At 41.9% G+C, this 25,641-nt stretch overlaps 1 protein-coding gene across 1 annotated transcript in view; it reads right to left on the reverse strand.

The window, feature by feature from the left end:
- Positions 1-25,641, reverse strand: part of Col6a6 (collagen type VI alpha 6 chain) — a 125,264-nt gene that overhangs the window by 61,456 nt on the left and 38,167 nt on the right. The window contains 11 exon segments of the mRNA XM_008825116.3: positions 768-830; positions 2,032-2,067; positions 9,391-9,444; positions 11,598-11,663; positions 18,690-18,752; positions 19,898-19,951; positions 20,042-20,086; positions 20,410-20,436; positions 20,523-20,594; positions 21,644-21,697; positions 23,199-23,291. Of these exon segments, the coding sequence (XP_008823338.1) occupies positions 768-830; positions 2,032-2,067; positions 9,391-9,444; positions 11,598-11,663; positions 18,690-18,752; positions 19,898-19,951; positions 20,042-20,086; positions 20,410-20,436; positions 20,523-20,594; positions 21,644-21,697; positions 23,199-23,291 (627 nt within the window).

Raw genomic sequence — 25,641 nt, forward strand, 5'->3', positions numbered from 1 at the left:
CCTCCCCCCCTCCCTCTTTCCCTTTTTCCTTCCCTCTTCTACTTCCTTCTTTGCTGAGGATCCAACCCAGGACTATTACTGTGTTACTTGTACGTGCTACACAAGAGCTCTACCACTGAGCTACATCCCAGCCCGACTTCTTCCAGCTCAGCATTTGCTCCCTTCCTGACTCACCGTTATTTTAGGCTCTGCTTTGCCCTCTCTGACACATGTTTCCTCTCTGCTCTGCTGACCAGTGTGAACAGCCAACTATGGCTTGTTCCTCACAAAGGAAAAAGTGCTGGAGGCAGCTCCCTGGAGAAGTGAGCTGGAAAGGACAGGCAGAGTGCCACACTCTAGATCACCCTGCTGAAGCCTCCAGCTGTACTTGAAACAATTCTTTCCTAGAGTTGAGCCAATATTTCGACACCATGGACATCCAGAGAGCTATTGCTGTGTTAAACTGACCACAATTCTCAGATTCCAGGTTCAACATTTTCCTTGGCTCAAGGTGTCTGTGGATTACCCTAACAATCTTGGACCCAGCATACGGGACTGGCTGCTCAGTATGTTCATTTCTTTCCACCTCTTGACTGGGTCAAAACTCAGATAAAAGGACCAAGTGCTGGGCAGGTCAAAACTCTGTTGCTTTCTTGTTTTATTACCCTGAACCTACTTCAAACATCTGTAATTCTTCAAGGTGGTTTGAGCATTTCTATCTAGGATTTAGATTCTCCACATCTAGATTCTTCGTTTTGGTCTTATACCCATGTGGTCTCTCTGTATACCTGAGGACCCTTAAGTCCTGGTGAGCCTTCAAGTCCATCTGGGCCTGTAATGCCTGGATTTCCCTGTGGTGAGAAAGAATCACACTGTTAGAGACTTCTCTGGGAATGTTCTTCCCCTAATGCAGTACGAGGAACTTTTTTTTTCAGCAAGGGCAATGAAGGATTTTTTCAAAAAACGGTCAAGGTGTTCTTTCATCCTTAACATCCTGAATTTTCACCGTGATGTGATTGAGTATGGGTTTATTATGTACACTCATTGTACTTTTAATCTGAGAATGTGTGTTTTGCAAAATTCTAAGTCACAACTACTCTTTTATAAATACTGCGTGTTCAGGAAGCAGACTGTAGAAAAGAGTCACTGATATGTGCAAAAGCAATCTGCTATAGCTTTTTTTTTTTTTTTGGTCTATTTGAGACAGGGTCTCCCTGTAGCCCCAGCTGGCCTGGATCTCACTATGCAGACCAGGTGGCCTTGAACTCACAGAGATCCACCTGCTTCTGCCTCCTGAGTGCTGGGATTAAAAGTGTGCACCACCACGCCCAGCCATTATGCTATAGCTTTTTATCTAAATTTTGGACACAGTAATCAGAATATGCAGTTTGCATTAAGTGCCATGGTATTCTTTTGGTTTATATGAGTTTTTTCCTGAAAATTCTAAGTTCAAGAACTAAGTGAACATAAATCTACAAGAAAGTTTACTCATCGTTATCAGAGTTTTTATTTGAAAACCAAACAAAGCTGAACTCAACAATTGGAATAAATATTGTCTTTGGTAGTTTTCATGTTTCAAAATTTGTTTTAATTTATTCTTTGAAAATTTTGATTAAAGTTCCCACATTTTCATTTCATCTTGATATTTGAATTCTTAAAATTGTAAATCTAAAATTTTCTAACAATTTATTCTGCAACCAATGTCATCAAAAAGCAAAAGAAGGGGCTGAGAGATGGCGAGATGACTCAGCAGTTAAGAGCACTGGTTGCTTTTGCAGAGAACCTGGGTTCGGTTCCTAGCATCTACATGGCAGCTAACAACCATCCATAACTCCAGTTCTGACCTTCGTGGGCACCAGGCATGCAGATGGTACACTTAGATACATGTAGGCAAAGCACTCATACACATAAAATAAAAATGAATAAAATTTAAAAAAAAAAAAGCAAAAGCAGTTTTGGGTGGGAGAGAAGATATGTTCTTTATTCTGGCTCCTTGACTGGACATGAATTTTTTATCATTTGAAGTTAAGAAAAACAAAACAAAACACTGACCTGTGGGCCTGTATGTCCCCTTTTGCCACGAGCTACCTAAAACAAAAGGAAAAAAAATCTTAACTTAGAAAAGATGATTTATATTTAATTTCAATTAGTAGTGGACACCTCAAGGCACTGACACAAATAATAACTCCCACATGGTGCTTAACATATTCAGGTATTCACCACAGTGTGAAGATGGGGTGTCACCAACTCTGGGTTTCTATCGAGGGCAACGGGTCACTGAAGTCATAGACAATGAAAGCTAGACACTGCCAAGAAGAGGTGCAGTGAATAATTCACCTCCACAGGCCTGGCTAGAGCCATGCTCCAGGTGGGACATGGACTGACCTGAATTTACTACATTTTTATTTTCCCCAAGCATTATCAAGTAAGCCAGAAATCAGGAAAGGACCTGCAGAAGCCAGGAAGCCAGGGGAGAAACTGGGGGCACAGACTCCAGGAATGTCATAATACCTTAAGCTCAGAAACTGAAGAGCCAAACTAGTTGTTTTTTTGTTTGTTTGTTTAAGCCAAATAATGTGATTAGTGGTCAGAAGTCAGGCATCCCAAGTACTCAAAAGTTACTCAATTCCACTAAATCGATACACTTATCAATAAAACATCCGATCCAAATAATGGTGAATTTTTCACTCTGTGTGAGGCTAGGGTTCGAGGGATGCTTTGTATCAATATTTCATGGTTCAGAGAGTGAAGAAAGTGACATTTGACTGTCTAACCTGGCCACTCAGCAGGATCAGAGCAAAATTCACATCTAGGATTTACAAAATTCGGAAGACATCAGACAACATTGTTTTGCTAGAAACTTACTTGAAATATTCTCTGACAGATCAGCATTGCTAATTGTATTTTAAAATACGTTATCTAAGAAACGAGACTGTGTATGTGAAGAAATGGTCTTATTTCTTTCAAATAAGAATGAATCATCTTGAAAGTCTAAATTCTTTTTGTCAGAGAAAAGAAAAGAAACTTTCCTTTGGCACAATGGATTATTCCAATTCAACTCACTTTCATGTCATTCAGAAAAATATCCACAAGTAGATACCTTCATCCAGAGAAGCATCTGCTACCCTTTGGCATTTAATAACCACATGATTAGAAGAAGTATTTCATTACAGCTTTAACATATTCAGTAACAATTTCCAGAGCAAGGATACATCAGAAATGCTACATTCTAGCAGAACAAAGAACTTGCAGTAGAGTTTAAAGGACACAGAGCAGACCCCCATGTGTCTGGTTTATTGTCACAGTGCTTGAAATATCAATAAACATTGGTTCTTGTGTCTTTAAAACACTGCTGATGGCCTATTCATGCTGTTCCAGGGCTCACATTTGCTCTGATTACCTAGATAGAACTGGCTCATCCTATCCCCATTAGCCCTCCTTGGGCCTAGGCCTCTCCCACTGTGGCTGCCAGAGAACAGAGTACCCAACTAGTTTTGTGAGTAACCCATATTCTGCCAACCAGGTCACTATCATCCTACTTTAGGACTGGCCCCACCCCCACTGCTCCAGGGCTCACATCTACTCTGTTTAGCTAATGAGAACTGGCTCACCCTCTCCCCACAGGTCTTGGGCCTAGGCACCTTCACACAGCTAGAAAACTCTGAACTGGCTGGCCTGGAACCACCTAAATCCTTCCCATAAAAAATCAAAAGTGAGAACCTAAAGCATAGGCCAACTAACTATTCATGCCTCTTCAGGAAGCAACCAAGCTACAACAATAAAAACAGAACCAAATTTCAACTCAACAAAGGCAGGCTAGAATTTCATATCAGATACACAACCAACAAAAGAAATCCATATTCCCAAATCACAGTGCAAAACGCAAATGATATGAAAAACCAAGACACGATGTCCCTACCAAATCCTCCAGTCCTATAGAAATGTTCTACAGTGAGAGCCACCTAGAAGAACCCCAGGACATAGAATTTAAAGAATTCAGGACTTTAAAGAACACACAACTCAAAGAACTCAAAGAGGAATAAATTCCTGACTGAAACTCAAGAAAATATAAATGTATGACTGAATGAAACGAGAAAGACAATTCAAGATTTGGAAAATGAATTTACAAAGAGAAATATTGAAGAAAACTCAGGTTGAAATAAAGATGGAATTTAAAAAACTCAAGTCAAGTTGAAAAGACAGGAGAGTCTCACCAGCAGAATGAATAAAATGGAAAACAAAGTATCAAGACTGGAGGATAAAGTTGAATAATTGGACCACTAAAGCGAAAATATAAAAACTTGAAAAAAAAACCAAACAAGAATGGAATATGCAGGAGATGTGGGACACCATGAAAAGACCAAATCTTTGTATCATAGGCATAGAGGAAGGAGAAGACTCTCAGGTCAATATCTGTGAGGTACTCAGCTCTAAGTGACACATCTACAATGCAACCTCTATCGGGGGCAGAAAGAATCATAATGTATCTCTCAACTCTCACCAGTGAAACTTCCTCATGAAGTTTGACTTAGAAAGCCACAAATGGCCAAAAAGCAGAGAATAAGAGGCTGCAGAACACTTATTCCTGAGTAGGACACCTACATCAAACCTCTGCCACCCAAGGTTCAGGGACCATTGTGGAAGAGGGGGCAGAAAGACTGTAAGAACCAGGGGTCGTGGATGATCACAAGAAGACAGAGTTTTCCAGGCTTCTGGAAAGTTGCTCATATGAACTTACAGTGAGGGTGACAACATGCACAGGACCCATGCACGCTCAAACCAGACAGAAACCCAGTATGGAAATGGGGAAATGGGTAAGAAGCCCCAACCTTAGCTGAGGAACTATTGGCAACAGGTGACTACTGGATGAAGGAGAGGTGGTTTTCTTTAAGGGAGTGATGCTAGATAGGTCAACCAGGCTAGTGGATGGACTCACACTTAAGACAATCAGGGACACAAACTTGGCTTGACAGGCAGTAACATATATACAGAATGCATGAAATCTGGTGTGGGGGCTATGGGAGTGTGCAGGTAGCGGGGAGCTCTAAATATGATCAAGATTTATTGTGTGAAATTTTCAGAAATTCATGTGTGTCTTTCTTTTCATTGTCTTTTCAGTGCACACATGTGCATGTGCATTTGGAGGCCAGAGGACAACCTCAGATGTCATTCCTCAGGTGCCATCCACCTTGTGTTTTTAGACAGGGTCTCTTCATTGACCTGGTACTCACTTAAGTTAGGCTGACCAGCCCGAGAGCCCCAGGAATCCACTTGTCTCTGATTTCTCAGTGCTGGGATTGCAAGGGTACAATACCATGCCTGGCTACTCTACATGGATCTTGGGAATCAAACTCCAGTCCTCATGATTGTGAGGCAAGTCCATTACCACCTGAGCTATCTATCCACAGACTTAATAAAGCGATGGACTTTAATCCAGCATTGACATAAATGATGGAAACAAACCCAGAACTGAACACTTAGAAGTTTGCTGATTTAAGCTCCAAATGAAAGTCATAGAAGAGAACAGTGCAGTACATATGAGATGCAGAAAGGAAACAGAGAATTAGGGCAGATGATTTTGCAAATTTTGCCTAACATTTCCGAGTGGTTTACATGGGGAAGATAAAAATCTCATTATATCTGAATGGTGAGCCCATCAATGCTGTGATAACCAAGGCCTGGAGCACTGAGAGAGCCCATAACAAAGTGCCAAAAGGAACAAGTGGGACAAAGCATCACCAGCCTCAATCTGGATCAAGCAGGAACGAAGGCTTGCTTTGGTTTGAGGCTACAGTTGCTTCTCATTACCCCTGACGTAGAATCTGTTCTAATTTTTGCAAAGTCTGGTTCAGAAAGGGCTGTGCCTCCCATTTCCCAGAAACGTCCAGTGCTGCTGCTTTCTGGTCCCAGTGTTTCCTCCCTGCCTCTCCTGCCCTCAGTCCAGACTAGATTCTTGGCAAAGCCCTGGCCGTAGCTTGTTTACCTGACAGGTTCCCTTTCTTCCCACCGTGGCCTTCAATGAGAGAAGGGATTTAGTTCTTTCTCCCTCGTTCCAGGACATATTTGGCAAAGTCTGGATACTTTTTTTTTTTTGCCAGATGTGTTATTGGCACCCAGTAAGCAGAGGGCAGGGACAATATTAGCATTTTGCCATTCGCAAGATGGCTCCTTACCACAAACAATGTTTTAACCCAAATACCAACACTACAGAGTTGAGAAACTTTGCTCTATTCACCACGGTTCTGAGTTCCTTGAAAGGAAAAGACTATGTCTTACTTGAGTTCCTAGCTTAGTACTTAGTGGAGTTGCTGGTCCGTTGTTGGTGTTCAGAGGGGTTGAGTGAATAAAGGTCAGATGTGTCAACTCGTATGCATTGCCCTGCAAGCCACAGTCTACTACTGGCCATCTTCCAATGCTTGTGAGTCAAAAGGAATTTTATTACACCAAGGAATTTCAATACATATCTTTCTGGGTATATGAAGTGCTGGGGATGGAATTTAGGGATCTGAGCATGCTAGACAATTACTTGACCACTCAACTACACCCTAGCCCAGTACCTACCTGCATTTTACAGGTTTACAGTAAATACCTTAGATTTTCTTCTTTCTTAAAGAATAATGACTTCATTGCTATTATAAAATAATAAGTCCTTCCGGGCATGGTGGCGCACGCCTTTAATCCCAGCACTTGGGAGGCAGAGGCAGGCGGATCTCTGTGAGTTCAAGGCCAGCCTGGTTTACATAGTGAGTTCCAGGACAGCTGGGGCTATAGGGAGACGCTGTCTCAAAAAAGACCAAAATAATAATAATAATAAGTCCTTATGATGAAATATTTAAGTGCAGGTCATATACAAAATAAATATATAGAAATCACTTCAAATCCTCTATACAGAAATAATCATTAACATTTGATAATCATGATTCCTGCACTTATGGTATTTTTCAGATAGAATTCTAAAATGTGGCACTTTTAAGAAAAAGGAATCAAAATATTAAGATATTTTTAAATGTAAGTGCTACTTTTAATTTTACCTGAATAGAAAAAAATGGAATTGAATGTCAGAGAGGCAACATTTCTACTATAAGGCACATCTCTGCATTTTTCTCTTCCATTTCTCCCTAAGCACTATGAGTTGGCTCCCTTCACTTTCTACTGTCTTGTCAATTCTTTTTTAAATATTTTATTTATTATTTTTTATGTGTATGAGTGTATTATCTGCATGTATGTAAGTACACTTGTGTTGTGTAATGCCCATGGAGGTCAGAAGGTGTTGGATCCCCTGGAACTGGAGTTATGGATGTGGGTGCTGGGAACTGAACCCAGGTCCTCTGCAAGGGTAGCCAGTGCTCTTAACCACTAAGCCATCTCTCAGCCCCAGTCTTATCAATTCTTCCAACATTTACAGAGCAAAAATGTGGGCTTCATTTCTTTGAGACTCAAAGCACTATTTGTAAGAGTTCCACTTTCCCTGTGAATAATTCCTCTTCTAACATGGATTTATTTGCCTTTTGGACATGACTTTTCTCCTTTCTTTTGAATTTTCTGATTACTTAATCACCTGACTCTTTCATAGCAAAGCTTGACCATCTCTGCAAGGTACATGGGGAGATACAGCTGGAACAGGAAGTAGCAAGAAGTAGAAATTATCTCCAAAACATTTATCAAATGAGTTCTTGATTTCACCTTAGGGTTTTATCTTCCTCCAACTTTTGGCATTGAGGAGATTCACAGGACTCACACAGCCCTTAAGGCTGCAGTTTCTCTGTGTTGTAACAGTCCCTGTCTCCCTGCGCTCTCATTATTTGCAGCCTCTGTGGCCTTCATTCAGGGTGACACAAACAAAATACTGCTCAGTTTCCCATTGTTTCTGCCTCCTCGGCTCACTGAGCTTCTCTGGGTGTATTCCTGGTTCCTCTCAGAATCTACATTAAACACATGCAGAACTGTGTTCCACCAGCTCTTCCTGGATGGTGGCGGCTAACTTTAGAGTCTTCTAATCCTGGCTTGAGAGCCAAGTGGACATGTGTCTGCTTCCAAATCCTTGCTCCCTTGGGTCCCGATGCCAAAACAGTTGGCCCGTGTTAGTCATCACTCATGGATTGAAGCTGGGTCATTGTTTGCTTTTATATTCTACTCTGTTCTGTTCTATTTTGGTGAGTTGCACAAATGACAGCTAGCATGGGAGGTCCCCTTGCTTGGCTGGTTTTTGCAGCAAGTGTTGCCTTTTCTCTTTCTTGTATGACACAGCTTCATCTATTAGTCAAGGTGGGGCCATACTTCTTGAGCTGTGTGGTTTGACATGGCAATCCCACATTAGCTTCTAGAGGCCAGGAAATAATAAATGCACATCCCCACACGCCAGGATTTCCTGGATGATATTCTTTAAATTGAACCTATCTTCCAAGGGTAAGTCTGTAATGACACCTTTTTAGAAGTCAAGTGAATGGTACAAGCATTTCTTTATCTGAATATGCATTAAAGCAACATTAGTAAGTCATTTTGCTAACAAACAATTCTGCACATTTCAAATATAATCTCTGCTCCTATTTCCATTCTCCCTGCCTCGTGAAGAAAATGGGTGTACTGTGAGATGTTTTCTTGATGGAATATAATAGCTAGTTTCATAAACCACTTCTGCTCAGAAAATGTAATGCATAATAAATGCAATCCGTCCAGCTAGTATTTACTTGTGCTCAGTTTTAAAGATGTTTTTCACTTTGAGGAGGGGAAGTGAGGGAACTCTTGAGGAGGCTGTGTAGCTAAACAAACATGGAAAAGAAAGTGCTTCAAAATGAGGTAAAATCAGTCATTTCCGCTAATGCAGGTGTGGAGTGAATTCCATGAAGTCATCTCTTATTGGATAAAGACTTGTTTTTTGGAATCTTTAGGCTTTTTAAAGGAGTCAAGCCCAGACTTTTTAAAAGCATGCATTAAAACAAAACCAACAAAATGAAAAACAAACCAAAACTACCAAGAGCCTGCACAGGTTCTGTAACGAGTAACCCCATCTAACCTCAGTTATACGCTTACAGCAGACCTTTTCTTCGTTGTTTTTTCCCTAAATTTTCTAAATAGCCATAAAATGTGGCAGACAATGGAGCTTGGGCTTAATATGACAAGTTTGCCCAGCAAGGAGGCCAAACAATGATCACTTTCCCCTGCCTGGCCATGCTTATGTTTTCTGTGAAGCAACTTCTTCTGGTGGGGAATTTCCCTTGGAGCCAGAACTTTCTGATTTCAGTTTCAGGGGCTTTTCCAAGTCCTTGGCAAACACCATTCTGAGATGGCTCAGTGTCTCCAATAGCGCATCCCCACCCTGAGAACCCCGCACCCCCCGCCATGCCTCACACTCAGCCATGGCAGCACAACTCAAGTTACAGGATCCACGTGTCTGTCTAGAAGGGTTCTTACCTCTTTTCTTCTGGAGCCTGGTGTCCCTGGGGAGCCCGGCCAGCCTCTTCTGCCCTGTCAAAGGAGCATAGGGATGTGTGACAGCAGGATTACATCACTTCTTTAAAATCAGTGCATGTTACAGAAGGGCAGGTGGTTTCACACGAGTGATAGAGTCACTTTTTCCTGGAATGTGGTGTTAATGTCCATTGGCCATGAACCACATTTCTAAGAGGATGATGAGGATCATCAGGCCAACACAGCAGTATGGCTTCAACTGTTCATTTCCACAAACTTGTTCAGTCATAGAGCACTGTCATCAAACTATCTCTACTGTGTCACCATAATATATATCTAGTATGGCCACTACTGGCTGGGATTTCTTTTGTGTGTATGTGGTGTGTATGTGTATGTATTTGTATGTGGATGTGGACACATGTGTAAGTATACATAGAGGCCAGAAGCTGATATTAGGTATCTTTCTCAACAGCTCTCCACCTTATTTTTTGAGGAGGGTCTGTCACTGAAGTTGTAGCTCACTGATTCAGTAAGACTAGCTGGCCAGAGAGCACCAGGGATCTTCTTGCCTAGTGCTAGGATTACTGTAGTATCTGCCATTTTATGTGAGCACTCGGGATCTGAACTCAGGTCCTCATGCTCTACCAGCACAGTTGGGATTTCTACCTTTGAATTGCTTCTTCACCTAGTCTGTGCAGATTAACACCCTCCTGTGACTCAAACCTCAAAATTCTCTCAAGTTTTCCCATGTATTTCAATACTTGGTGTTCAGGTGATGGTGCTGTTTGAGGAGGTTTAGGAGGTGTGGCCTTGCTGGAGGAAGTGTCACTGGAGGTGGGCTTTGAGAGTTGATAGCCTCACCCCACTTCCAGTTTCCTCCCAGTTTCCTCTCTCTGCTTTGCGCTTGCAGTTGAGATGTGATCCCTCAGCTTCCTGCTCTGACCACTGGCAGCCATGCCCCCAGTTGTCATTATGGCTCTCGCTCTGGAACTGTTTGTTCCCATAAGTTGCTTTTGGGCATGGTGTTTTGTCATAGCAACACAAAGTAACTAATGTGCTGGGCATGGTGGTACATGCCTTTAATCTCAGCAATCAGGAGGCAGAGGCAGGCAGACCTCTGTGAGTTAGAGGCCAGCTTGGTCTACACAGTGAGTTCCAGGCCAGTCACAAATACAGTGAAACCCTGTCTCAAGCAAAAAAACAAAAAACCTAACTAATGTATATGGAATAATTTATGAGTCTAGAAAACACAAAAGTAGGCTATTCTCCATACTTTGAAAATGAGAAAAATCAAGGTTTACATAAAGTGGCCCCAGTGCACAAAGCTGATCATAGATAAAATCTGAGACAGGAGGGAGCCAACCCCTTCCTACACAGCAGACTTCTTCCCAGGGTGGAACTATTAAGGGATCTTTATCATTAAGAGGAACCAGAGATGCACATTACCCAGATAATTTTTTAATGCTAAATAATAGGGTAATGTGACCAAATGGTACTTTAAGTGATATCATGAGATCAATCCCAAGAGACAGGCCTTGAGGGATGAAGCAGCCCACCAGCTCTTGTCTTTCGCCATGTCTAACAGTGTCACGTCTTCTTACTACTTGTGTCCCTAGAAGACTGGGAAGGCCAACAACTCTTTGGCTAGCACTTAAAAATTATTTCAGTAAATCAACTAGTCCTTCCTTTTAAGTTAAGTTTAGATGTTTGTATTCATGAAGACTTCTGGGGTATGACTTAGTAAAACAAGTCACCCTGAATTTAGACAATGAGAATGTTTTTTTGAATTCCACCTTAGCAATTAAGCAGAAAGAAGATCTTTTTGCTCCTAGTAGTTTTTCTGTACCAAGTATATTTACTATGATTTCAAATTATTATTTTTTTAATTATTTATTTTTATTTTATATGTATGGGTTTTGCCTGCATGTATGTAGATGCACCATGTGTGTGTAATGCCTGCAAACGCTAGAAGAGGGCATTAGATCCCTTGGAACTGGAGTTACAAATGGTTATTAGCTGCCATGCGGGTGCTGGGAACTGAACCCAGGTCCTCTGCAAGAGCAGCCAGTGCTCTTAACCACAGAGCCCTCCCTCTAGCCCCGGATTCCAAATTCTTTATAGACATTTTATATTCTACTGCTAAGAACCTAGGCTGCACAGCCATTGCAACATCATGCTACAAGTTTACTTTCAAATATCCACATAATTACTTGTCTTCCACGGTCTCCTTTCAAGCCCTTGGGTCCTTGTATGCTGTTGTCAAATCCAGAAATTCCCTAAAAAAGAGAAAAATAAACAGGTTTTTTTTTTGTTTTTTGTTTTTTGTTTTTTGTTTTTTGTTTTTTTTTTTTTTTTTTGCAGATTTTGAATTTGACAAGAGAAAGCAGAATTAGGTTGAAGTAACAGATGCTTACAAGGATTTCATTTTCCTTCTGGTCTTGGCATTAGTGGACAGAGTGGAGACCTACTGGGAGTTGTGGGGATTAAGGGAAGCTCACCCTAGGAGGCATAGTGAGTGAGGCAAGGGAGCACAGCTCATACCTGATGCTGGGCCTAGAGCTGCCCTCTTGCTTCTGCCGTCCCTTCTCTCAATTTCCCTCTTACTTTTTTAGTTCTAGGCAAATCTGCACATGACAATTGGCAGATTTTTACTCTCTTCTTCTCTTGGGAGAAGCTAAATGCTTGTGATGAGTTCCATCACAAGAACTCAAGCACAGTGGTTCCTGCTGAAGACTATATACCTGCCCCATGTCCCCTTTCCTTATTTCTTCTGAGTTGAAACATTCCCTTCTGGTTTGCAAGTCTCAGGACTCATGGAGACTCAGAAAGCTCCAAAGACTCATAATAGTACAAGGTTCACAAGACCCCTCCCCAAGGTTATATAAGCAGAACACTTGCTTATATAACAATTGCTGGGGAAGGGACAAGCTCCCTGGTGGAGCTGTCTTCAATCTGGGTAGGGAGCTCCAGGGATGTGGATTTCCTGAATTCTCACCCCTTCTTGGAGTGGGCCTTCCAGTGATGCAACTGTATTTGAGTCTCCCATGCGCCTGTAAATAACCCTTACCATGCTCCCATAAGAAACCCAAGTAAGAGGGCTGGAGAGATGTAACAGCCGTTAAGAACATTGACTGTTCTTGCAGAAGACCCGGGTTCGAATCCCAGCACCCACATGGCAGCTAACAACTGTCCGTAACTCCAGTTCCAGGGGATCCAACAGCCTCTTCTGTCCTCTGCGGGCATTGCATGACACTGGTGCACTTACCTACATGCAGGCAATACACATACACACAAAATTTTTTTAAAAAAACAAAAAAACAAGTAAGCTAGAGTAAACTAGAGTTGGGTGGAATCACTTCTTTGATCTATATCAGTGCAGTATTTGAAGTGAACAGATGTTTGACAAAGTCACCCCAGAAAAGTTACATTGACACCTGGCCACTGGGCTGCCCTCCATTTTCTGTTCATCTCTGGTTTTCAGGAAAACCTAGACTCGAGCATTTCTCAATATTCATGCAAACATCGCAGCAGACATTTGCAGAAAACAGGCATCCATCGTGGGTTATCATCTTCAACAGGCCAAATCAAAAGCTTTCTAACTTGGGAAAAGGACCAGAGCAGAACTGTGCTTCTGCCGTACTGAGACAATCAATTGAGGTGGTCAATCCAGTCAATGCCCTGATAAGCTGAGAAGAAACAATGATCCAGCCCTGAGGAGGGCCAGCTGCTGGGCTGACAGTGCTCCAGGTTGCCTGCAATCAATCAATAAGCAATTTGCGATCACCAACAGGGATGGAGAGCTGTTCCAGATACTTAGCAAGCTTTTTTTTTTTAAAGTACTGTTTGGACTTATAGAGTTTATAAGCTAATGTGGGAGGAGAGATGGACTCAGAGTTTATTTTATGTGACTGGTATTACTAAAATGTACACGAAAAATTTAAATCTTGAGCTGGGCGTGGTGGTGCATGCTTTTAGTCTCAGTATGTGGGAGGCAGAGGCAGACAGATCTCTGTGAAATTGAGGCCATCCTGGCCTATACAGTGAGTTCCAGGCCAGCTGGGGATGCAGGGAAACCCCGTCTCAAAAAGACTAAAAAAAATTTCTCTTCCCTATTTACCAAAACCAGGATCGTTTTCTATACTTTCATTTCCTCCTTAACTTTAAATACTTCCCTTTCTCTCTCTCTCTCTCTCTCTCTAGGCTCCAGATGGCCTGGAAGTCACTATGTAGACCAGGCTGGCGTCAGTTTCATAGAGCTCCATCTGCCTCTGCCTCTGCCTCGGCTGGGATTAAAGGCATGTGCCACCATGCCGAGCAAACACTTGTCTCTTAAGCCACTAAGCAGGGCATACCTAAACCAAGTGACTAGAAAATTATGCTTTGGTGAGATATATAAGGATAAGAAAGGCCAAGTCTAGAAAAAAAAAAAAACAACATACTTTTTTGGTCTTTTTGAGACAGGGTTTCCACTATATAGATCAGGCTGGCCTTGATCTCATGGAGCTCCATCTGCTTCTACCTCCGGAGTGCTGGGACTAAAGGTGTGCACCACCATGCCCAGCTCCAGAAAAAATAAATTGAAACAGAGTCTCACTATGTAGCCCAGGCTGGCCTCAAACCCATAAAGATGCATCTGCCTCTCAAGTGCTAGGATTAGAGGCATGGGACACCACATCCAGCTCAAGTGCAGAATTTTATTCCACTGGATGCGTAAGCCCCTTAATTTGAAGACAGCATAGAAAGAGTCACGCATCGGCACACTTAACAGAATAGAACATCTACGTTGTATGTAGACAAGTTGTTTGCTCAATGTGAGCAGGAACTGGGCTAGTCTTATTATAACCTATTCAGCTAGACCAAAGAACACTATTTAACACAAATTTATGGTTAATGATGGGCTTCAAATAGTGATATATTGTCAAATGGTGAACTTAATAGCTTCTGTAGATCAGATAAAAGATTTTGCTTAGTTTTCTTCTATATTACATGAAAAATTTTAAAATGTCCAAGGTGAGTGTGATGGGGCATATTGTAATTCCAGCACTTGGGAGGTGGAGGCAGAAGGATTAGAGTTCAAGACCAGGCTCAGACAAACAAATCATCTAGTCAAAAATGGAACATTCCGAATTCTGAGTAAGTCTGGATTTTTTTTTTTAGGAATTTACATGAATTCCATTGAAAAAAATCTGATCATATGTGAATTCTATTTATTCTGTCAATTTTATTCTTCCCAAAATTTTCCTGAAATAGCAATCCACTAAAACCACACATTTAAAAAAGGCACAAAGAGTTGTTTTAAATTTGAGATGCATATTACCAAGTGGGTATGAAGAACAGTTACACATGGGAGGATATCGAGAGTTAGTACAGTTGATAACAAGCCACTGAGAATCTGGTAGGTTGAGTTCTCAGCCATCTTGAAGTCATATAGCACTGCCTTAAAATTTTAAAGATACCTTTTAACTATTCAAGTTCTTTTAAAAATTATGATGATGATGATGATAGTGTTGTTGTTGTTGTTGTTGTTGTTGTTGGTGGTGGTGGTGACTTTCATCATGTGTGTGTGTGTGTGTTTGTATGGCGTGATATGTGTGGGTACGGATGTGCTGTGGTGCATGTGTGGAGATCAGAGGACAACTTTGTTGAGTCAGTTCTCTCCTTCCACCTTTATATGGGGTCTGGGAATTGAACTCAGGTCATCAAATTTAGGGCAGCAAACACCTTTACCTGCAGAGTCAGAGTCATCCCACTGGTCTGATCATTCAGGTTCTTTTTAAAAAATTTTATTTAAGCAGGGCATGGTGGTAGTGGTGGTGGTGCTGGTGCTGGTGCTGGTGCTGGTGCTGGTGCTGGTGGTAGTGGTGATGGCATATGTCTTTAATCCCAGCACTCAGGAGGCAGAGGCAGGCAGATCTCTGTGAGGCTGAGGCCAGTCTGGTCTACATAGCAAGTTCCAGTCCAGCTGTGTCTACAGGGAGGCCCTGTCTTAACAACAAACAAACAAAAATGTCATGTAATTATACAGTCTATGGTAGAGGGACTTGTGATAAAAATCAGTGAAAACTGTGTATCAATACCCCAAGTGAATTTCTGGTCATTATGTATAAGTGACTGAAATATCCACATATTAGAACAGTAATAACTGGTCTTAGTTGCCCTTATTTATTAAATTACACCCTTATTATTTCCTGATTCTATATTAAGTTACTTTGGAATTATTTGGAAGCTCTCAAGTCACCAAGCTATAATCAGATGTCACTGAGTAAACAATGTTCTCTTCAAGTGAAAATCCCTGTCTTAAAAAATTTATTCCTTTTTATTTTGTGTATGAATGTTTGCCTACATATGTGTATGGGCATCCCGTGTGTGCCTTGTGCCCATGGAGACCAGAAGAAGGTGTCAAATCCCCTGGAAATGGAGTTACAGGCAGTTGTGAGCTGCTAAGTAAGTACCAAGAATTGAACCCAGGTCCTCTGGAAGAGCAAGTGCTCTTAACCACTGATACATTTCTCCAGTCCTGAAAATTCCCATAAAAAAACTTTCATCACACTTATTTCTTTACATGTGTGTGCCTGCAAGTGTATCAGGGGCATGTCACAGCACATGTGTGGTGGTCAGAGGACAATTTTCGGGAGTCAGTTTTCTCTTCCACCATGTGGATCTTGGGGATCCAACTCAGATTGTCAGCCTTAGTGGCAACTGACTTTACCCACAAGCCATCTCACCAGCTCCTGTTTCATAAATTAAAATATCTGCAATATATGCCTCACATTTATAGTTCTGACACATATTGCACCAAATTATCTCTCTGTGCAACAGTGTACACTGGAGGAGGATACATGAGAGAAACGCACCATTAAAAGCCCAGCTCCCCACATCCTCATCGACATTGTTGTTAACCAGTATTTATAAGTTGCAAACATTCTGATGGACATGTGGTATATTGAGCTCCATAGAGGCATACATATCATGACCCAGAAATTCTGTTTTTAAAATATTTACTTAATATAATGTGTTTAAAAATTACCCAGGGGCTGGGGAGATGACACAGCAGTTAAGAGCACTGGCTGCTTTTGCAGAGGACCCAGGTTTGGTTCCTAGCACCCACATGGCAGCTAACAACCATCTGTAACTCCAGTTTCAGAGGATTCGACACCCTCTTCTGGCCTCAGCAAGCATTGCATGCATTGTGATGCACTTACATCTATACAGGCAAAACACACATACACACAAAATAAAAAATAAATTTCAAAAAGCCACCAAAGGACATGGAAAAGAATATTCACAGCAGTATCATATAGACATAGTATAGACAGCCAACAAAATCCCAAACATCCTTTGGCTCTTATCATCTTTCTGCCCCTCTTTTCCATGCTGGTCCCTAAGTCTTAGGTATAGGGGTTGCATTACAGATGTTTCAAATGTGGCCAGGATGTCTGCCGCTAGGTAGGGTCTTCTAGGCACGAGGGGAAGCTGCACCTATGAAATCTCAGCAATATGGCTGCCTACATAACGACAACACCAGCTGACACACCAGTGTGGATGGGGGACTTTCACAGGGCCCCACCTCTTGATAAAGAGCTACAGGCAATCAATGGTTGCTGAGAGAGGGAGAATCCGTTTTCTGATTTCTCCTTGATGGGTTAACTAATCCCAAGTGGTCATCCCTAAACAGATGTATATGTGAGCACCACTAAATGGACTCAGCACATCATCTATATGTATATGTAATAATAATAATCAAGGAAGAGATCACAAAGTTGAGAGGGAGTTGGAAAGGGGACATGGGAGGAGTCGGAGGGGGGAAGAGCAGGTAGAGGTGATGTAAATATATACTCATGTATGAAGTTGCAAAAAAATTAGAATTAAAATATCTATCAACAGTAGAATTGATACTTGACAATTCCCAGTGACTGACCATGATAGTCACAAAGTCAAACACAGCAGTGCGAACAAATGCACTGTTACACAGACCATGGATGAATCTCATAAGCATAAAGTGGAGTGAAAGAAGTCAGAAACAAAAGAGTTCACACGACATGATTCCATGTGCCTGAAGTTCAAGAGCAGGTAAGACTGATTTATGATGCTGGGAGAGGGACGACCCTGGGGAGGGTAGGTGGTTAGCAGGGCAGACCCAAGGGGACTTCTGGGATGCAGCTGCGCTTTATTTCTTTACCTAGGTGGTGGTCACATAGGTGTCCTCCCATTATCAAGCCATACTTTCACAGTTGAGTATTCTTCTGATGTTTATTAACAATTCATCAAAAAGTGCAGTAAACATTTGCACTGCTTGGAAAAATCCTAGTTCCTTGAAGTTGTGGAGAGCAACTGAACTGCAGGCCAGTGAAAGAAGCTTGTGGTATGACATTCTGCTGACATGGTGTATGTTCTGTATTGATTGGCGTTGTGCCTGCTTTACTTAGCTGTAACCTTACAAGAGCAGGTACCATCATGTCATAAGGTTTGTCTGATAGAGTGCCACCTCAATCCTCAGATCTGGGGAAATGAAGTTGCTATTCTTTCTTTTTAAATCATTTATTCATTTATTTATATTTATTTTTATTTTATGTGTATAAGTGTTTTGCCTGTGTGTGTGTGTAAGTACACCCGTGTTGTACAAAGCTCACAGAGGCAAGAGACAGAATCAGATCCCTTGGAACTGGAGATACAGATAGGTAGTTGTTAGACGCCATGTGGGTGCTGGAGCCCAGGTCCTCTAGAAGAGTAGTCCGTGCTCTTAACCCCTTAGCCATCTCTCCAGCCCCTGAGGCTGCTATTCTTGATATCAACAGAATCTTGGGGGAATAGACAAAAAGATGGCTTTGTTTCTTCCAGCACAATGGACTGGAATTCCTTCTCACTCTGAAGCACAAGAATGATTCCAATTCATTGTGAAGAGGATCTAGCACAGGAATCTACCTTTACTTATTTTTTGTTTATTTTTATTTTGTGTGTCTAAGTGTTTTGCATGCATGTATGTAAGTGCACCCATGAGTGCAATGTCTACAGAGGTCAGAAGAGGGCATCAGATCCCCTGGAACTAGAGTTATGGATGGTTAGCTGCCATGTGGGTGCTGGGAATCAAACCTGGGTCCTCTGCAAGAGCAGCCAGTGCTTTTAACTGCTGAGCCATCTCTCCAGCCCCTGGTATCTTCTTTTAAAATTCTCTAGTGATGACTGTGAGGCTTTAAGTTCATGAGCATATTGTAGTCTTACAGTGGAACATCTTTCCTCTCAGGAAGGGTTGATGGGACAGAGCCCTGACAATGGTGCACAGCACATGCAGCCCAGGCACTTACTGGATCTCCTCGCAGGCCCTTTGCTCCATGGTCTCCAGAAGTCCCTCTCTTGCCTGGGCTTCCCTAAAGTTAATACAGATCAGAATAAGAACAATGATACATTTTAATAAAGTTAATAAGCATAAACAAAGACCTTGGATTCTCTCTGGTTTGAATAATTAAATATTTTTCCATTGAGGTTTTGTTCCCAATCTGGAAAAAGGAAATATCCAAAAGAAAACAGTTTCTGAAGTCAAATAAATAACTCAATGGCACCCTTGGTTATTTGCTACACTGGTGAACTCTTTTCTGAACACATTTGTCACCTTGCCTGGTTGTCACAGCTTTTTTTTTTTTTTTTTTTTTTTTCAAGGCTTTACTTGGTAGAAGGAATGCATCAACTCCTGATAGACCAGGCTGGCCTCAAACTCATAGAGATCGGCCTGCCTCTGCCTCCCAAGTGCTGGGACTAAAGGTGTGTACCACCATGTCTGGCTCTATCGCTGCTATTTTACAGAGCAGGTGTTGTTCATTAGCTTCTGTTTTAACCAGGCAGCAGAGACTCAGAAAGATGATGCTACTTTTCCCAGGAGGTCTCACATCACCTAGAAAATGGGTTTCAGAACCAGCTTCTCACACCCTAAAGACAAAGCAGAGACGGATGGTGGCAGCTGCTGTATCCTAGGTAGGAATGGGTGGCATGTACTCTCCCAGCTGCCTCAGTCCACAGACCCTCGTCCATACTCTCCTCCTCTTCTTGATACGATAGCTTCCTCAGAGGCCCCAACACATCACTCCTATTTGTATCTGGTCCTCTCCCATGTAACTGTGAAATAATGTCCAATCATGGTGGGCAAGGTTCCCTTCCCCTGTATTTAAGGACTAAATGACTTGATGCGAGTCAAGAGAAACAGATAGACATGTAAGAGACCCAAGTCCTGGCCTCAAGATGCCACTGACAGGCCATGAGTGTTTCCTCTTGTCCTCCACAGAAAGGTCATGGCCAGTGTGATAAAGCCTCATCCACCCTACCGATGTGAGCCACAGACTGCTGTGCTGAGCTTGAGAGAATCCATGAGATGCATGACCAGTGTTCACTGTAGTATGGGGTGGGGTTTCATGAATTCCTACCACATAGCTAAGGGCCACCTCTAGGGCAGCTATTCTGCTTTATGTTATACCTTTCATTTCAAGAGTAGTTTTACATTTTCCCTGTCTTGAATTCCTACCTGGGATCCTTCATCACCCTTTTCTCCTTTTCTTCCAGGAAGACCACTGTCACCCTAAAAACAGAGAAGGAAAAACTCAAATTCCTATTTTCGGAATTGGAAACAGCCCAGAAGGGTGTCTGAGGGCAAAAGGAAAGGCAGCACCTGTTCTCCATTTAATCCATCGATTCCACTTTCCCCAACTTCTCCCTGCAAAGACAGATGGGATCAGAATACAGTGCACATCTGTCAGACACCAAATAAAAACACCCTTAAAGATTTTGTGTTTAGCGCTGTTAGACTATGCCTGGGTAATTTCAAAGATTACTTTCCTTAATAGAAACTGTCAACAAATAATAAATACAGCTTGAAATAAAAGGCAGAGGTCAACTAAATGAAATGGCTGGTTTGAAAACAGGAAGGCCAACCAACAGTGAACTTAGTTGATCATCTACTGGCCACCAATGGTTTCAAAAGTAAAATTATGTCTGGATAACCCAACGGCATATAAAATACATGAGCCCGTGCCACACCTCTTCTCCACTGAGTCCTCTGGCCCCCTGAAAACAGAAAGGAGAGCAGCGGTGAGTACAGGAAATGGAATGACAGGCTGAAGAGATGTCACAGCATCTTATGCAGTACTCACCTTGGGCCCTTTGGCACCATAGCACCCCTTAGTGCCTTGCTCTCCCACTGGTCCAGGGGCTCCTCTTTCTCCCTGACAAAGAGCACATATCCAGATAAGGTTTTGCTATTGTTATCTGGGATCTGACTTGGATACTTGGCAAGTTTTTTGGATTTTTTTTTTGACAAAAACATCTGGCTATTCATGATTTATATTCAAGAACTCAAGTTCATACAAAAAATTAAAAATAATAAAGAATGGCAGTAACTCAGCCCTGCTCTGATGACAGCCCTTAGCTTCCAGCTCTCCCCTGCATATTGCCTGTGTGAGGCCTCTCTTCTCCCAAGTGGTCACCATGTTGTGTCTTTAACTTCCTTAACATGTGCTCATACTGCCCCAAGCCAAGGTTTGCCTTGTACCTATGACCGTAAGACTTTTACCTGTGACCTCGGCCTGATCACCCATGATTCTAGCTAGATATGCTTTCTGATCATAGCTATCATTTCCATTCCTGTGCTTAACATCACACAGTGACTGTCCATCAACTAGACACAAGCCAGTCTGTCTTCCTGGGATACTCAAGACTCCCCAAGCCATACCACCTTCTGCAGTGTCCTTGGTTCCAGCCACGTTGACCATACGCCATTCTGCAAACTCACAATCCTTTAACTCAGCTGTTGTCCTCGAACACACAACCCCCTCGGCAGCAGAATGTCATTTCCCACCAGTGTTGCCCAGAGAAACCCTTTGTCCCACCTCAAGTGTTGGCCCAGGGATTACCCCCTTTCCTCCCTTTTCCTCCCAGCCCAGCTCTCAGTCCTGAGTCGGCTGTCTTGAGCCTTTAGCTTCCTGTTCTGACATCACCCTGCCACATCCCTGTGCCCCTAGCACAGGTCATTCACCTTCCCATTAGTGTGCTATATTTTTTCCTTTGGTGTATTTTTCTCATTTTCAGGGCTTGCATTGTGAGTATCTAAGATACTAGATATATGTTAAATGAATATGCGCACTGAAGTCTTTGATAAAAATGCAGTGAATGATGAGTGTTTAAATGCATTGTTAGATGAGTGCACAGGTAGATGCATGGAAGGAAGGACTTCCTATGTCTGATCAATAAGCGGAGTTGAGAAATCTTGACTTACAGCAGTGCCCTCCTCTCCCAGGTAGCCTTCACTGCCTTTAGAACCAGAGGTTCCCTGGATAAAAAGAAAAGAGAGAAAACGTGAGCACTATGGACTGGGAAAGGAGATACCCTAGCAAATCCCCCACCCTCCCTTTGCTGACTGACTTCATCTGCCATAGAAAGAATTTGAAAAAGCCCCAGTCCTTCTACCCCAAACTAGGGGCATTTATGCAAATATAAAGGGAATTTTCAAACAGGTACCCAGATAGTTCAAGGATGTGTAGGCATGTGCATGAGTATGTATATATGTATATATGTATGTATGTATGTATGTATGTATGTATGTATGTATTTATGTGTGTATGGGTGTGGTTGTGTATGTGTGTGCCCAAGTACGTGTTTGTGCACACATGCATGCATGTGCACACATGTGTATGTGTGCCATAATTCTCTCTCTTTCTCTCTCTCTTTTTCCAGAATTACATACAGTGCTGAAATTCCTCTCTAGACAAATATTCAAGCAACCACAACTATATTTGCCCCTAAAAAATCCCTAGAATTATCTTCCTCTTTTCATTAAAATAACTGTTCTCCTTTTCTGTTTTTTTAGAATTTATGCTGCACATAGAAAAACAGGCCACACACATTTCTTTCTATTCTTTCTGGGCCCTGGTCTTTGGCTTTGCTTTTAATCCTACCATTCTCTTTCCATGAAGTCAAAGCATTCAGGAAGCAATTAATCTGAGGCTTCGTCAGAGACACAGCTCTGGTGATGTGGGAGTTATACCCAACATACATAAACCAGCAGTATTGAAAAATCATTATTAAATACATCCCATAGTGTATCTGAACATATCTGAACATTTGCTAGTCTCTGAAATAATATTTTTATTTAAGGAGATAGAAGCTTTCTCTGGCTAGGAAATATATGAATTAAGGTTGTTAGTTGCTTTAAAAAAAAAAAACTTATTTAGGGGCTGGAGCGATGGCTCAGCAGTAAAGAGCACTGGCTGCTCTTGAAGAAGACCCAGGTTTAGTTCCCAGCACCCACAAGGTGGCTAACAATCATCCATATCTCAGTTCCAGGGAGTCCAATACTCTTTCCTGGCTGTCATGAGCATTGCATGCATGTGGTACACTTTCTTGTATGCAGGCAAAACACTCATACACATCAAACAAACAAACAAACAAACAATTTGGCTGGCTTTTGTCGGTGAAACATCAGCATTGGAATACCCTTTGTTATGATACAGTGACCCAATCCAGCTTGGTTTTCAGCAGACTGTACAAAATATTGACCTGAGTCTAATGATGCTGCTGTGATTAAAAGTGGGAACTGAAATGAGATACTGGTATCTCAGAAGCGTCCACCACTCAGCACAAGGGTCTCTCAATTTTCTGCTTTGTCATCACTGCTTGAACACTGGGTCATCAAGGATCCTGGCAACTGTGTCTCCTGCTTAGCTGCCTCCGGAGGCTCGTGCTAGAAGCTAAAGTCTCCCTTTCTATCCAAACTCATATCCGAGAGGCATACTGCAGTTCAAGCAAAGGGAACACAGGTCTGAATCAGTCACCTTCTTCCCTGGCGAGCCTGAATCCCCCACGGCACCGTCTCCTCCGAAGCACTTGCAGAACAAACAGCAGCATGTCCGTTCGGCCACGTTGATCTTGGAGGGGTGTGACAAATACGTTACATTCGATGGTACTGTGTCCCAAATCGTGCACACATGCCCTCCCGTGGAACCCGCGTTTCTACCACAGTGGCAGAAGCCTAATCACATTAATGTGGCTGTACCCTATAGCCAATGCCCGAGATCGTCCTGGTCGTCTTTCCTTTACATCCTGCAATCCCCACTCTAGAAGAACTTTCCATCGACTCTGGAGTGTTTGAATCTGGAAATGGCATGGGTTCAGCACACTAAATTATTAGTGGCATTGCCTGTTGGAAACACCTCCCCTCACCCAGCATTGACCATGGAGTTGTTGACACGCCTGTATATTTTGCCCTACATGTTTTGTTCAATAAAATGAATGCATGCTGTTTCTCCTTTCCCCGTTTGGTGAAATCTCAGTTTGTTAGTGGATTCAGACAGTGCCCACTCTAACCACTTGGAATCTTATAATGTCAGAAAAGAAATATTTTATAATAGGAAACAACCAGAGGGATTGTGTGGAAACACTTCCAGAATACTTCTGATGGGATTTCAAAACTGTCAGCCACCTGTCAAGGTTTTGGAAGCATTTGTTACAGAGGTGTGTGCATGGGAGAATATTCTCTTCATAGGCTGGCCAAAACAAAATCATAGTACATTTTTTTAAATGTGAATGGATTTCACCATGTACTGAAATCATTTCCTGACATGCTGCATTTTTTACAATTTACCCACCAGATTTATTTTTAGGAAAATTCAGTTTGCAGTAAGTGTTCTATTTCACATCCATGGAGTAGAATCAGTATTTGTATTGCAAGTCTGTTGATAAGTTTCTAGTGTAACAAAACCTAAGAATATTTTTGCTTTAACCACTTAGCCATTTCCCTCTGATTGTTTCCATTATATAATATTCTTTTTCTGACATTATAAAATTCTTCTTTCTTTTTCCTGAAATTTTCAGAAAAAAGCCAGGCATAGTGGCTAATACCCCAAATCCTAGCACCTTAGAGGCAGAGGTAGGTAGGACTGCCACAGATTGAGACAAAAGGGGCATACATAGTGAAATTCAGGCTAGCCTGGGGTACTTAGTGAGACTCTGAACTCTTGTCTCAAAAATGAAACAAAAGTTCAGGAAAAGCAATCAAATTTGAAATGTGTAAAACCAAACATCCCCAAATGAATTCTATGATTTCATATTAAGTAATAAGATTTTCTTTGGGTCACCAAATTTTACAATATCAACTCTATTACTATTAAAATTAAATTGGTCTATTTCAAAAATTTTGTCTTACACAATGTTTCACGTATATGGTATCTAAAATCTGGCAAGGTTGTTTTGAAGAATAACCTTTCCCCTCTACGAATTACCAATACACTTTTCAAAGACTACTAGACAGGAAAACATGCATTTTAAAAAATAAACATAGGGGCTGATGAGATGGCTTGGCAGGTAAAGTGCTTGCTGGGCAAGCCTGACGACATGAGTTCAATACCCAGAACCCACATGCAGTTTACAGGAGAGACCTGACTCCACAAAGTCGTTCTTTGACCTCCACACATATGCCCTGCCCCTCCTATCATACACACCAATGATAAATGATACAAATAAATAAATAAATAAATAAATAAATAAATAAATAAATAGAATAAATAATTTCAACGAAACTTCCCTATTCTTTCAGTACTTTCACTGAATAGGTTGTTTTCAAACATCTGTCTATATACAAATTCTATAGGTAGAAAACACCCTGGAAAGTATTCTGGTATACTGATTAAAGATGTCGCAAATTACAAATTGCAAATCATTAGCCACTCACTAAAGTAAAAGGCACCATGTTAAACTTGGTAGTATTAGCCACCTGAGTTTGATTCCTTGTATGTTTCTGAAAGTATATGATGAGGATGCAGCTTAGCACAGTGTGAGATTGTGAAAACAGCTCACACAGCAAGAATCTCAGGTGTGCAGACATCTCACTCATGATGCCCATCAGCGAGGCTCCCGCTCTTCCTCCAGGGCCCAAGCAGGCTGCTCTTCCACATCAACCCCACATGCAACTGGCTGTCATTTACATCCTGTGCTACGGGCAAAATACATCCTGAACACTAGAGTTATGCTGCGTGGTGAGCTGTGATGCTCAGCGCTGCAAGGACACGAGGATCAGCTGGTGGAGGAACAGACGAGGTACGTGTGAGACTCAGGTTCTTCTGGCCACTTAACATTTGTGGGCTGTGATTTGGGCAGCATTTAAATATTTGTTCTGTTTTTTCTTCTTTCCTCCTCCTCCCACTGCCTCTTCTTTTATTCCAAATATATCACTTAATTATGCTTTGACTTACCTCTACTCTCTAATATTACTTTCATGTA

The sequence above is a fragment of the Nannospalax galili genome, unplaced genomic scaffold, assembly GCF_000622305.1.
Source record: "Nannospalax galili isolate Female #2095 unplaced genomic scaffold, S.galili_v1.0 scaffold369, whole genome shotgun sequence".
Taxonomy (NCBI): Eukaryota; Metazoa; Chordata; class Mammalia; order Rodentia; family Spalacidae; genus Nannospalax; species Nannospalax galili.